Source organism: Rutidosis leptorrhynchoides, chromosome 8 (assembly GCF_046630445.1).
Source record: "Rutidosis leptorrhynchoides isolate AG116_Rl617_1_P2 chromosome 8, CSIRO_AGI_Rlap_v1, whole genome shotgun sequence".
NCBI lineage: Eukaryota > Viridiplantae > Streptophyta > Magnoliopsida > Asterales > Asteraceae > Rutidosis > Rutidosis leptorrhynchoides.
The window spans coordinates 91,504,286-91,520,383 of NC_092340.1; the positions used below are offsets into that span (position 1 = coordinate 91,504,286).

The 16,098-nt window shown below is 32.0% G+C and overlaps 1 protein-coding gene across 1 annotated transcript; it reads left to right on the forward strand.

Annotated features, from left to right (window-relative positions):
* Nucleotides 1-324: 324 nt before the first annotated feature.
* LOC139863619 (uncharacterized) lies at nt 325-1,861 on the forward strand. Its single transcript, XM_071852232.1, has 5 exons — nt 325-414; nt 675-764; nt 1,115-1,339; nt 1,514-1,753; nt 1,844-1,861. Exons 1-5 carry the CDS (start codon nt 325-327, stop codon nt 1,859-1,861), a joined length of 663 nt encoding a protein of 220 aa, XP_071708333.1.
* Nucleotides 1,862-16,098: the final 14,237 nt, after the last annotated feature.

Consider the following 16,098-nt stretch of genomic DNA (forward strand, 5'->3'; position numbering starts at 1 on the left):
TGATCCTAACATTAGTCAACTCACCCATTTTATTGATCACTTATCGCGGAGTTACCATTATTGTCCAGTTCATACACCGTGGAATAAAGTTAAATAAAAAAAACAGAAGCTGCTGAAGGAGTTAAGGGTGCATATTTTTAAAATCTGTGTGATAGTAAGTCTTTTTTTTTTATTCTCATGTGATATGTTTTTTCTTTTTATAATTTGTAGTCAAAGTTTGATATTCCAACTGCTGCTGATCTTGGATACTCCTGTCATTTGGGCGCAAAATGAAAAAATTGGAGGGCGAGATTGAAGGACAATTACTATGACGCGTCTGTATCAATGGAGGTTCAATTAAAGTCACCACCTCTAGAACTCACCAAAAAACATTGGAAACGACTTCTTGAATATTGGAGTAGAGAAAATGTGATGGTATGAAATATTCGTACACATGGTGTATATTTTTTTATATTGTTTTATTTATATATTAGGATATTTAATAGGTTTTCATTTTCAGGAGATGAGTGTAAAAAATAAAGCCAATAGTGCTAACAAGAAGTTGCTGTAAGTGACGGGGAAAAAAGTTTTGCAATAATTCGTGAAGAACTGAAGGTAATATCCTGGGAAATTATTTATATAGTATAGCTTTTGAATATACATTTTTAATAGTTACCCCGTTTTACTCATTGCAGGCGAGTTTGGGAAGAGAACCAACTAGGGTGGATATGTTTAAGAATTGTTTTTCAAATGGAAGTGGTGAAGGTGAAGCTGCTCGTGCAAATGTAAGTAATTTTACAAAGACAATTATGTTGTATATGAAATAATCAAAAGTAGATCACTATAAACCACTTGTGATGTTTTTACTGATTTTGAAGTACACTTTTAGTGACTTTTACCTTTGTGATATGTTCATGCGCTTTAGTTGGGTTATTTTATCTTTAAGTTAATTAGTTGTAGTTGACACTTCTAAGGGTAAGATAAAAAGTGACAGATGTATGGATGTTGATAATCTTCTAACCAATTTATTTGAGGTGAATATTAATAAAGTCTTCAATTGATAGTGACCACTTGTTTAAATATGCTGCATTACATATATTTATATATCTGTTTAAATATTATGGTTTTTATGCAGGAACAAATGAAAGAACTTACTGAGAAACTAGGTGATGGTGCAACTGATGCACCTGGACCAGATGATGTTTATGTCAAGATAATGGGTCAACATAAATATGGTTCTGCGGAAATGTATGGACTGGGTGTTCGTGCCAAAGATTTGTGGGGTGTACCTGGTCAATCAGCTATTCGCAAGGAGAATGCTCAGCTGAAGTCCGAAAAAGTAGAACTTGCTGATGAAAATGTTAGGTTAAAATCCCAGTTGGCAGAAAAGTAGAATGGTTTAGGTGTGCAGAATGATGGTTCGGTTGTTCGTACTTCGGGTGTTCAACGTTTAAAGGTATGTTTCAATTTAATAGCTTACTCTTTTTCTACCGTTTTAGCGTTCATAAATGGTTTTATTAAAACTAAATTTTAGGTGGGAGCCAAGGTTTTTATAAAAGGCATTGTAAACAATGAGAAGGTGGAAAAAGGATGGTTGAGGAGACTGGATCTAAGAGCGGTTATTTTGGGGATAGAAATTGGACCTGATTGGTGTGAGGTCGAGGTTCAAGTGACCATAAATAAAGATGAATCTTTGTTTAGGCCACATGATCATTTGGTGTGCATTCATGATGTCATTGATACGTCTATTGCTTGGCCTACTGCATTAATTGAGGTATGTCCTTGTTAAATTTGTAATAATTAAGATTAAGATTAATTTTATAATGTGCACATTTATGCTTATACATCGATGGTTTAAATGTAGGTGGTACGTAATGCTTGATCAAGATTGATGGTGGCGGGTTGAAGACTTTGTGTGTTTGTTAATGTTGGCCAATTTGATTATGAATGTTTGAACATGAATATTGTTTTATGAGTTTGTGTGTTTGAGACAATCTGTTGATGTATGTGGTTGATGTTAAACATGTTCCTTTGGTGATGTTATAATGATTGAAAAAATATTATTTTAATTGTATTGTGGTGATCAGTATTATGTTTTATATTTGATATTTGATTTGTAATTTAAAATTTTAAAATTATTGTAATTGTAATGAATAATACATTGATGCATCAAAAGAAAACTGGATCAGAACCAGGACAAAAAGACCCAAATAGCTAAAGCGGGCCTGAAAGGCCCAAATGGCTGAATCAGGCCCGTAAGGCCCAAATAGCATTACCGGGCACAAAAGGCCCAGTAAGCTTAAAAGTGGCGACATGCCCAATTATTAAAACCGGACCTAAAAGGCCCAATTGTCTGAACTGGGCTCGAAAGGCCCAATTACCATAACCCGACCCAAAACCCGAAATGGACCTGAATATCCGAACTGGATATTCGAAACTCCTATGACTTGTTAGGACGCTTTTATTTGGTACTAAACAAACATCTACTTATATTAGGACCCTTTTTGTGGTACTTAGGACCCTTTTTGTGGTACTAATTAACATCTAGTTATATTATGACCCTTTTTGTGGTACTAAATTAACTTAGGACCCTTTTTGTGGTACTAAATTAACTTAGGACCCTTTTTTCGTGGTACTAACATACTACATTTTTATAATAGGACTCTTTTGTTGGGTACTTAAATAGTTTGTAATTATTTTAGAACGCTTTTATTGGTACTAACATAGTTTTTCTTTATATTAGAACATTTTTTGGGGGTCCTAATATGCTCTAAAAATACAAATTTAGGCGTCATATAGTGTTTTAAGGACCCTTTTCAGCGTCTCAAATATTATAAAGTGTCATAATATGTTACCTGCTTGGACCCTTTCGATGTAGTTTATAAGAGTCATAAAAGGTCCTATAAGTCGCTCTTGTTAGGACACTTTTTATCTAATACGACTGTTCTTGTTGTGGCGTGCTGTTTGAGGGTCCTATCAGGCCAAATGTACTAAGAATGGGCTTTTTAAAAAACTTATGGGGGTCATATAAAGTCAGTTTTTTTGTAGTGGTAACAGAGTGACTATTAAACAATAACGGACTAAAAGATTTTTTTAAATTATTTTACATTTTATTATATATAACATTGTATTAATGGATCGAGTCTAAATGGGAGATTGAGTATTCGTGACTTGACATATTGAGTTTTCGTAGCAAGACATAGTAATTTGGTGTGGCAGACTGAGTATGTGTGACGGTGCATACTAAGTCTGCATGAGAGAATAGACTAAGGTTGCCTTTGATAAAACATAAAGATTAAACGTTGAATGATTTAATAACTGAATAATTAAATGTTTTGATCGAGTTTGATTATGAATAACAAAAAATTGCTTGAAAATCATTCGGATGAATTGATCGAGAAGTTGAAAGAAATTTGAAAGAATTGTGTAAAGAGTCTAAAGCTGCAGATATTTGGTTGTTGTCTATGATTAATGTTGGTTCTTTAAGTGGTGGTTCTCGTGGTTTGAATGATGAGGAAACTTATCATCCGGGCATCACTTGAAGTCAAGACCGAGTCGAGTACATAACTCATAAATAAACATGTATACGTATCTTTGTAGAGTTTGTATATTTATTTTGAAAACTGAAAATCGTAGCTAAAATTTGAAAAACTTTTAAAATTTCAAATTTTTTTTTGCTTTTTGTGCTTTGTGTTTTTCTTTTATATTCATTATAGGTACTATTTGAGGTGAACAATATGTGATGACAATCAAGAGCCGTGTGTCACTCTGTTTTGTGATTTTCAGCTCTACATCCGGGTACATTCGAATTTATATTTGTTTTATCCGATTTTATGTAATGAGGACATTACATGATCTTAAGTGTGAGGGAGAGATACAAATTCTCATGGATGTATTACACTTGGCTTTATGTCTGATTTATGAGTCATTTTCAAAAAATTTGATTTTTAAAATTTTTGAATCATTCAAAAGCCAAGTTGTAATTTTTTTATTGAGCTTATTTGGATATGTTATCATTATTGTGTGTTGAGTTTCTTGCAGATACCTTGATAATGAATTATGTTGTTTTTAAGTGTTTTTGTATGTGTGTGTTAAAGGATGTATTTGTTCCATCTTAAGAGGAAGTAAAGCCTTCTGAATTACCGTCCAATTGGTGTAGCATCTTCCTAAACTACATCAATTTCTACCAATATCATTTTAAGATATAAAGGTGTTGTAGGAAAGCTTGGCTGGACCAAGAGCGAGAAACCCACATTTTCCTGTATCATTCCCATCTTACTCCTTTTCACCCGGAGTGATTTTATTTGGGGTTTGATACTTGTTCTGTGTCGTAATCCTAAAATCAAGGATTTGTTATGATTTGACACATTTCGTTACCTATAACGGTTATTCCGTGAATTAGAGCCTTTTGGGGGCTAAAGTCGAAAAACAAGAGCTACTTGACAAGGATATGAAGACATATGATTGGTATTTGTGCAAGAAAATGATTACAAGTGAAAAACATTAGAATGAGCATCAAGGTTGCTATTAGTGAAAGAATTCGGCTCAATAGTGATTAAACAAGAGAAAATTCCAAGTTCAGCATCAGATGCGTTGCATCTGTCTGAGATGTGGCGCATCACCCTGTGAAAAGAGACCAGGTTTTAAAAGAAGTCAAAAGATGTGGTGCATCACATTAGATGTGGCGCATGACCCTGTACGCATTAAAGGATGTGGCGCATCACTTAGAGATGCGGCACATCGTTGTCTGGATTTGCCAGCAAGTTGGGAATTTATTATAAATAGGGAATAGTTTTGGCCATTTAACACATCCGATTTTCAGACGACATTAGCGACGGATTTGAGGGGTTTTAAGCTAATTTTTTTTTTTACCACATTAGTACTTTTAGTTTAAGCTAGGGGTTTTAAGATTAACATTAGTACTTTTAGTTTTCATTATTTTAGTGATTTAACTATGAATTCTATCATGTCCAAGTGTTTGATTGTTTCATCTTTAATTATGCTATGCAAAATTTTATTGTGTTCACTTCAATGTAAGACTTATGATTAGGATTATTATATACTTCGATTTATTAAAGTTATTATATTTAATTAAATTGTGCTCTTTCATAGATCCACCATTGTGATTGTTGATATTACTTAAAATTGTGAGAGGATTAGTGCTAGATAGTTCATACATTAACACCTAGTGATTTAGACATTTACTTGTGACAACACAATTGTGTAGACTATTTTGAGTGATTTTAATTGTGATGACCCGGAAATTTCTGACCAAATTTAAACTTAATCTTTATATGAATTCGACGCGATAAGCAAAGTCTATTTAATTGAATCTAAAGATTTTTGACTTATTTATATAGACTTAGTTAATCCTTGATCATGCCGACGATTCACGAACATTTGTGTGTAAACAAAAATGTAAATATTGTTAGTATTAGTAAAAAGATTATTAGTATAATTATTATTGTTATCATTGATCAGATTAATAGTATTAATATTATTATTATTACTACTTATTAATATATGTATTAGTTAACAATTATTATCATTATTATGAGTATGAATATAATTATTATTATTAGTAATTTTTATTATTATTAACATAATTAAATTATAACTATTAATTAATAATATTATTTATAAAAAGAGAAAATCCATATATATAATTTAGAATCAAAAATCGGTTTTACATATCTATCATACTGTGATTAATTTTGTTAGTGTTCCTAAACTTGTTAGGATATGAATCCAATTTCAGAAAGAATCCAATTCTAATGGCTGCTATACTGTACTTAAATGGAAATATGTGGGATTGCTTAATAGATATTTCTTCAATCAATGTTTTCCTGTTTTCAATCACAATTATTTTGCTCTATCTCTGTATATATAATATGTACATTTACCACATGCAGAAGAAATGCATACAACTAACTAACTACCTATCTATTTTTTTTCGCATTATAACTATCTACCTATCTAATCCTCTTCTTTCTTGCTTATTAACATAAGTCAATTTCTTCACCATCACAACTTTAAACAAACAATCAATTAACCATCACCGTGAGAAGTCACGACAACCATAAACCACCAACAAAACAAATATCACAAACCCTCAACCACGAGCTACTATCTTCACGTTTTCTGTTTTTCTATCATAAACAATCCACAAAACAACCATTACCACTAAATCATCTGTTATGTTTCGGTTCACCATCACCATTACAAACACCCATCATAAACCCACGTAAATGACTACAACCTCTACACCACCTTCGGCTAACACTTAAACCACCAAACCCACTTCACTTTTCTGTTTTTGCAAGCCGAGAAAACCACCACCCAATACCCTCACCAACAAACCCTTACTCCTTTACTGTAATTATAAACATAAACCAAGACCACCACCTTCACGATTACCTTCACCCACATGAACACCATCTCAAAACCATGATCACCTTCGAATCACCCATAATCGTCACCTTCATCACCAACTACCAAAAACCTGGCCCTTTCTCTTTACAATTTTCGTTTCAATAACTCAATTATAGGAATCAATAAAGCTATAAAAATACTAGTGCCATCTTTCACTTTCTGCTTTGTGTCGTGAGGGGCCACAATACTTGGAGTTTAGGAAATGTTAAATTAAGTTTAACTTTACAACTCATTTTACTTCTGGACGATTTCTTAATCACGAGCTAAAAGTTGATAACACCTTACAAAATTCTAGTGGAACCGATACCCCACCTCTTTGTTCTTGTCGTCAATTACAAAAGCAAAGGAGGATACAACATATTTTTTTCTTCTTTATTGATTTATGAATTGGGGTGTGGGGCAACGTAAAGGGGATTTTCTTTTGACAAACTTGCAAAAATATAATAACTCATTTCTGTTTTAAAATCCTTCCTGACGTCAATACACCACCCAACTGGATGGGTTACACGATGCATTTGGACATGTTACAAGGATTTGTTTTAGGTTGGGCCGTTTCAGTACCTTCTGTTGGGCCGTATTCGAAGTCTGTTGGGCCGAGGCCTGTTTAGACATTCTGTTGGGCCAAACCAACTCACACGACAATTTGCTGCTTCTGTTATTCTTCTCCTGATTCAATTGTAACCGGCAACCCACCATAGTTTCCTTTTACAATTGACTTTGATTACCACCATCAACACCACAAGGAACAACTTTGATAACTACCTTATTCGACCGCCCTACTGATACTTCTATGTTTACTTAATCGAAAGAAATTCAAAGTGGAAATGATACATGAAATCATGATTTTCAAAATAATGAAGAAAGATGTTCGCGAGGAGATTAATGGATGACGATGAGTAAAATGTCGTAATCGTAATGCTATTCGCTGTTATGAATATGATTTTATGTGAAGATTGTTGATTTGGTCCAATCGTTTGAGAAGAAGAAGAAATTAGAAATCATATAAAACAAGTTAAATATGAATTGAATTCTCATATTATAAGAAAGACAGAAATGGCAGGATGGTTTGAGAGTGTTGGCGTTGAACGAAAGGTCTCGGGTTCGAGCCTTAAATGAGGCATTATTTTTTTAGGGCCTTTACTTTGAGGTAGTCTTCTTTTATAATTATTATCATTTTATTATCATTACTACTACTAATATTATTATATACATAATAAGAAAAATAGTAAAATATGATAAATATACCATGAATGTAATTATAAGTAATCCTTATTAATAAATTAAATTTAAAAGTTATGTAAATATTAATAGATATAAAATAATTTTTATTTTTGATACTAAATCTAACTTATATACGCTTAATTATATATATATATATATATATATATATATATATATATATATATATATATATATATATATATATATATATATATATATATATATATATATAATATATTTAGAGATAAGTGTTTAACATATTTGATTTACTTTTTGTTTATTAAAATATTAAGACAATTATGAAAGTATATATATATATACGTAACAATTAAAATATATATTGTACTAATATAGGTTCTTTATATTATTTGATATATAATACTGATATAGGTTCGTGAATCCAAGGTCAACCCTACACTTGTTAAATGTCGTTCTATGTATTTTTACTACAAAATACATTAGGTGAGTTTCATTTGCTCCCTTTTTACTCATTACATTTTTGGGCTGAGAATACATGCAAATGCTTTATTAACTGTTTTACAATATTTATATGCGTGAGTTTCATTTGCTCCCTTTTACTCATTACATTTTTGGGCTGAGAATACATGCACTGTTTTAATAACTGTTTTACAATATTTATATGCGTGAGTTTCATTATTCCCTTTTATATACATTTTTGGGCTGAGAATACATGCAAATGCTTTATTAACTGTTTTACTATTTTCTTTATATGCGTGAGTTTCATTTGCCTTTTTACCCTTTATATTTTTGGGACTGAGAATACATGCGCTTTTATAAATGATTTACAAAATAGACACAAGTACGTGAAATTACATTCTATGGTTGAATTATCGAAATCGAATATGCCCCTTTTATTAAAGTCTGGTAATCTAAGAATTAGGGAACAGACACCCTAACTGACGCGAATCCTAAAGATAGATCTATCGGGCCCAACAAGCCCCATCCAAAGTACCGGATGCTTTAGTACTTCGAAATTTATATCATGTCCGAAGGAGGATCCCGGAATGATGGGGATATTCTTATATGCATATTGTGAATGTCGGTTACCAGGTGTTCAATACATATGAATGATATTTTTGTCTCTATGCATGGGACGTTTATTTATGAGAATTAGAAATATGAAATCTTGTGGTCTATTAAAGTTATGAAATGATTGCGTATGATAAACTAATGAACTCACCAGCCTTTTGGTTGACACTTGAAAGCATGTTTATTCTCAGGTATGAAAGAAATCTTCCGCTGTGCATTTGCTCATATAACATGGAGTCGTTCATGGCATATAGAGGTCCGTTCATCGCAATGATACCAGATGTTATTGTATTCGTTCAGGAAAATTTGGACGGGGTATGACATGTGGTATCAGAGCGGTGGTCTTAGCGAACCAGGTCTTGCATTAGTGAGTCTAACTGATAGTCGTTAGGATGCATTAGTGAGTCTGAACTTCGACCGTGTCTGCATGTCAAAAGTTTTGCTTATCATTTTTGTCGGAAGTCATCTGCTTATCATCCTTAGGAAATTACCTGCTCATTATTCTTAGTCTAGACACGTTTTACTGCATTAATTGCATGAATAGTGTATAGACAAAATTCATACCTTAGCGTATCTTGCAATTCATATCTTAGCGTATCTGTTACTGTAGACCTTGTCTGATATCTCTCGTAAATTTCTCCGTAATTTAAGGGATCCTGGTACTATATATATCTATGCCTATTATGCATTGAGAATGCATCCAACTATCAATTGTTGTCACTAAACTCTTCATACCAAAAAAAATTTCTGTGATCGCGTAAGATGGCCTCTACGAATCGACCACCTTCCTCTGACTCCGAAGACAGCGTGACAGGAGCACACCAACCAATCAACTACCGTGATTACTGGATAAAATGGGGGTGGGTTCGCGACATACTCACCCTATGGAGAAGGGAAGAAGGTACTCCATATCATGAACCGAATCTACCATCTAACCTTGGAGTACTCGACCCGCTCACCGGCAAACCTGTTCGCAACACCGTTTATACCCTTTTTGCAAGAATTTTTCGTCTTGAGGCTACCATTAACAGAACTAGAGAAGATATCCGACCCCTACCTCACACTGATAACCAACCAGGGTTAATAGAAGAAGTTAAAGAACTTCGCGCTCGAGTAATCAATTTGGAAGACGTGGTGCAAAACGTACCAGCTTCAGCAACATCACCGGTATCAACAGTACCACCAACAACATAGGTTTCAACATCACATGCCCCAATATCTCATTCTGTACCTCGAGTATAATCATCATTCTACGAATCATTCTACATTATTTATCTTCGTTCTACATCATCATCTTCGTTCCTTATGGAAATTATGTAATCTCTAAATGTTTTAGAGATTATGTATTCTAGTTCTAACGGTAAACCAAATGAGTTTAATATCATATTAACTCAATGAATCCAGGATTACATCTGAAGAAAATATATATGCATATATGTTTTCATAAAGATTGTAATTAAAAATTCTTTCGTACAAATTGTTAATTGTGAAAATATTTTAACGGGTAGGTAATACCCGAGAAATATTCAGATTTCACATTAATAAGTTACACTCTACATTCTTCGAAGCTGATTCAACAGTCGTTTACTATCCTACTTACATCCACCGATATACAAATCCATTCACCACAGAATAACCATATTCATCCAATTTCATATTTGGATTTTGAATTATCAGAATCCAACAAGTGGCATAATGAAGAAAACATTTGACAAAATAAAATTTGTTAGAAACAAATAAATTAACTATGAGAAATTTTGTTAAGAATTCACGCTAACTGTTCCTAGCTAATTGTTCCTAGCTAAATGATTACATTTTATTTATTGCAATTTAATTATCACAATTTACATTCTCGTAATTTTATTTATCGTCATTTAATTTCTGTTATTTACTTTACGCACTTTAATTATCGACATTTTTTTTTGTTATTTATTTTACGCACTTTAAATATCGGGACATGTATACAAGGTTTTGACATATCATATCGACGAATATATATATATATATATATATATATATTATTTGGAATAACCATAGGCACTCTATATGCAGTAATGATCGAGTTCTCTATACAGGGTTGAGGTTGATTCTACAATAATATATATAGTTTGAGTTGTGATCGAGTCTGAGATGATTACGGGTCACGATACGTATTAATTAATTCGAATATTATATATTAAACCATATATGAATTATTGAATTGCTAACTGTGGACTTCCATCATTGGACAATTAAAATAAATTAAAATATTGATTATAACATATGAAACTAAACATTTCTTCAAGTTTGCCACTTGATTTCATCTTAAACCTCATTTGTATCTTGACGATTACAATCTGCGTTCAAACCTTTCATGATCCTTGAAAACACCTCAATCAGGAGGATGAACCAACCGAACTTCATCTACGGAAGAAAAGATTAATGCCTATAATTATGCACCTGAAAAACTCTCGGAATCTAAACAAACGTTTGACACGTATCTGTACTAACTCTTTTGGCATTGTTATTACCGAAAATAACTTTACATTTCCTTTTCAAATTAGCCAAATTTGTCACAGCTCCAGCAAGTCAACTTCGACTTTTCAGACGGACTAGCCTTACTATAACCTTGATATATATATGCGTACTCTTTTATTGTTACCGGGGAACTTTTTTATATTCCATTATATTACCAACAGACGTACCAGCAACCTCATTGCTCCTTGGCTTAAATCTCTCCGACAAATCACTATGTTTATCTACTGAAGTCTCATCATGTACTCATCTGCATCTGATAACAAGAATTGCCGTACCAAATACCGAGAATCAGCAATCAGTATTTTGAAATCTCGCAGCATGTCTACATCAACAGTTATATGTAAACATATAACATTTATCTCTTAGAATTATGATCTTCCATTCTGAAATTCTGAAAAGCACCCAGTCTACAAATCAATACCACAAATTCTGAAAAAGCTGAATACAGCAGCAAAAACTGTACACGACCTTAACCGTCGAAAGTTGACGATAAAGAATGGAGTATTGGAAACACTCAATAGAAAATTTAGTACCGAAAAGCGGATTATGCGAAACTATGAAGGAAGCCGTGACAAATCACAAAGAATAAGTTTGACTTCAAAGAATCCAAATAATTCAATGCCTGCTGAAGTCTTTAGCGAATATCTTGCTCCTTACTCTAAACCCTGGTGGACGATATTCTTCACCATCCTTCGATATTATAAATTCCAAGATATCATTGTATCTTTCATTATAAATATCCTCCATATTTCTGAAGATATTTTCATAACTATTCTTATCTAAAATCATTAATCTCTTCGTACTATCAGTGTTACATCATATAGAAACTGTTAGTTTCTATATTCTGTAAACTTTCGAGCTTAAAATATGAATGTTATTGAAGTAATGTTGGGAACTGATGCATGAGTTAGTATAATATAATGACACTTGATCAACGTGATTATATTACAGTAAGTCATGTTGAGTTTCTATTGGGACATGATGATTCACAGATCATAACGTCATCATGTGCCATGTTACATAACTCTTTCATTCTGCTTAACTTCTGAACATATCAAGAAAGTATATCCTTGATAGTTCTATTCTTAGTGATTCTGGTAATTTGACAAATCAAATCGTGCTATAACGTTCTTCCTTGTTTAGAACATTAGGATAATTCGAAACTCCATACCTATGAATTCTGGACCATTGCTTGCGAAGAGAAAAAAAAAAGTATGGAGCTTCGAAATAGAAAGGGGGTATAAATCGCAGCAAATAAGAGAGAGGATTAACTGTGAATGACAATGGTTATAGAAGATGGAAGCAGAGACTACGAAATATAAAGGAGGATATAAAGCTCAATAACAACACAAAGGTTACAAACCGTGAATATTAATACGAATAGCAATATAAAAACACGGTATAATTAAGAATAGTATCACCCAAAGTAATGGTGGAAGTAAACAGATTTTTTCTGGTGGAAAATTTAAAAGAAGGGTGACATAAATGATAATTAGGAAAATATCAAGGATTAGAATTGGATTAAGCATTTTTATAATCTTTTAAATTTGGAGATTGTATAGAAATGGTGAGAATAAGGGAACGGAAGAGCTTAATTTATAATGGAGATATCAGACAGAGTAATTGAGGCGGATCACCGTATTTAATTTTAGAGATCTTAATTTTCCTTACTCGCCGAAGAATCAAATCCTTTAGATTTCGAAGATTTTCTTTAATCCCTTGAATTCCGGAATTCAACCCTGTTTACGTCGAAAGCTAAGGAAAATCTTATTTTCTTCAATTCACTCTTTTGCGATAGCTTCACTTGTATTCTTAGAATAATCGAATTATTTTATCATTATTATTCAATGATGATAAACCTCTATTTATCAGCTCATATTTGTCATGAAAACATTTTTATTGTTAGTCATGACCACCTCACTCAAATTTCGGGACGAAATTTCTTTAACGGGTAGGTACTGTGATGACCCGGAAATTTTCGAACAAATTTAAACTTAATATTTATATGAATTTGACACGATAAGCAAAGTCTATTTAATTGAATCTAAATATTTTTGAACTATTTATATAGACTTAGTTAATCCTTGATCATGCCGACGATTCACGAACATTTGTGTGTAAACAAAAATGTAAATATTGTTAGTATTAGTAAAAAGATTATTAGTATAATTATTATTGTTATCATTGATCAGATTAATAGTATTAATATTATTATTATTACTACTTATTAATATATGTATTAGTTAACAATTATTATCATTATTATGAGTATGACTATAATTATTATTATTAGTAATTTTTATTATTATTAACATAATTAAATTATAACTATTAATTAATAATATTATTTATAAAAAGAGAAAATCCATATATATAATTTAGAATCAAAAATCGGTTTTACATATCTATCATACTGTGATTAATTTTGTTAGTGTTCCTAAACTTGTTAGGATATGAATCCAATTTCAGAAAGAATCCAATTCTAATGGCTGCTATACTGTACTTAAATGGAAATATGTGGGATTGCTTAATAGATATTTCTTCAATCAATGTTTTCCTGTTTTCAATCACAATCATTTTGCTCTATCTCTGTATATATAATATGTACATTTACCACATGCAGAAGAAATGCATACAACTAACTAACTACCTATCTATTTTTTTTTTCGCATTAGAACTATCTACCTATCTAATCCTCTTCTTTCTTGCTTATTAACATAAGTCAATTTCTTCACCATCACAACTTTAAACAAACAATCAATTAACCATCACCGTGAGAAGTCACGACAACCATAAACCACCACCAAAACAAATATCACAAACCCTCAACCACGAGCTACTATCTTCACATTTTCTGTTTTTCTATCACAAACAATCCACAAAACAACCATTACCACTAAATCATCTGTTATGTTTCGGTTCACCATCACCATTACAAACACCCATCATAAACCCACGTAAATGACTACAACCCCTACACCACCTTCGGCTAACAATTAAACCACCAAACCCACTTCACTTTTCTGTTTTTGCAAGCCGAGAAAACCACCACCCAATACCCTTACCAACAAACCCTTACTCCATTACTGTAATTATAAACGTAAACCAAGACCACCACCTTCACGATTACCTTCACCCACATGAACACCACCTTAAAACCATGATCACCTTCGAATCACCCACAATCATCACCTTCATCACCAACTACCAAAAACCGGGCCCTTTCTCTTTACAATTTTCGTTTCAATAACTCAATTATAGGAATCAATAAAGCTATAAAAATACTAGTGCCATCTTTCACTTTCTGCTTTGTGTCGTGAGGGGCCACAATACTTGGAGTTTAGGAAATGTTAAATTAAGTTTAACTTTACAACTCATTTTACTTCTGGACAATTTCTTAATCACGAGCTAAAAGTTGATAACACCTTACAAAATTCTAGTGGAACCGATACCCCACCTCTTTGTTCTCGTCGTCAATTACAAAAGCAAAGGAGGATACAACATATTTTTTTTCTTCTTTATTGATTTATAAATTGGGGTGTGGGGCAACGTAAAGGGGATTTTCTTTTGACAAACTTGCAAAAATATAATAACTCGTTTCTGTTTTAAAATCCTTCCTGACGTCAATACACCACCCAACTGGATGGGTTACACGATGCATTTGGACATGTTACAAGGATTTGTTTTAGGTTGGGCCGTTTCAGTACCTTCTGTTGGGCCGTATCCGAAGTCTGTTGGGCCGAGGCCTGTTTAGACATTCTGTTGGGCCAAACCAACTCGCACGACAATTTGTTGCTTCTGTTATTCTTCTCCTGATTCAACGGTAACCGGCAACCCACCATAGTTTCCTTTTACAATTGACTTTGATTACCACCATCAACACCACAAGGAACAACTTTGATAACTACCTTATTCGACCACCCTACTGATACTTCTATGTTTACTTAATCGAAAGAAATTGAAAGTGGAAATGATACATGAAATCATGATTTTCAATATAATGAAGAAAGATGTTCGCGAGGAGATTAATGGATGACGATGGGTAAAATGTCGTAATCGTAATGCTATTCGCTGTTATGAATATGATTTTATGTGAAGATTGTTGATTTGGTCCAATCGTTTGAGAAGAAGAAGAAATTAGAAATCATATAAAACAAGTTAAATATGAATTGAATTCGCATATTATAAGAAAGACAGAAATGGCAGGATGGTTTGAGAGTGTTGGCGTTGAACGAAAGGTCTCGGGTTCGAGCCTTAGATGAGGCATTATTTTTTTAGGGCCTTTACTTTGAGGTAGTCTTCTTTTATAATTATTATCATTTTATTATCATTACTACTACTAATATTATTATATACATAATAAGAAAAATAGTAAAATATGATAAATATACCATGAATGTAATTATAAGTAATCCTTATTAATAAATTAAATTTAAAAGTTATGTAAATATTAATAGATATAAAATCATTTATATTTTTGATATTAAATCTAACTTATATACGCTTAATTATATATATATATATATATATATATATATATATATATATATATATATATATATATATATATATATATATATATATATATATATATATATATATATATATATATATATTTAGAGATAAGTGTTTAACATATTTGATTTACTTTTTGTTTATTAAAATATTAAGACAATTATGAAAGTATATATATACGTAACAATTAAAATATATATTGTACTAATATAGGTTCTTTATATTATTTGATATATAATACTGATATAGGTTCGTGAATCCAAGATCAACCCTACACTTGTTAAATGTCGTTCTATGTATTTTTACTACAAAATACATTAGGTGAGTTTCATTTGCTCACTTTTTACTCATTACATTTTTGGGCTGAGAATACATGCAAATGCT

Coding starts and splice junctions, on each gene's coding strand:
- LOC139863619 (XM_071852232.1), top strand. CDS start 325: ATGGAGGTTCAATTAAAGTCACCACCTCTAGAACTCACCAAAAAACAT. Junction 415..674: donor GGAGTAGAGAAAATGTGATG/GTATGAAATATT, acceptor TACTCATTGCAG/GCGAGTTTGGGAAGAGAACC. Junction 765..1,114: donor GTGAAGCTGCTCGTGCAAAT/GTAAGTAATTTT, acceptor GTTTTTATGCAG/GAACAAATGAAAGAACTTAC.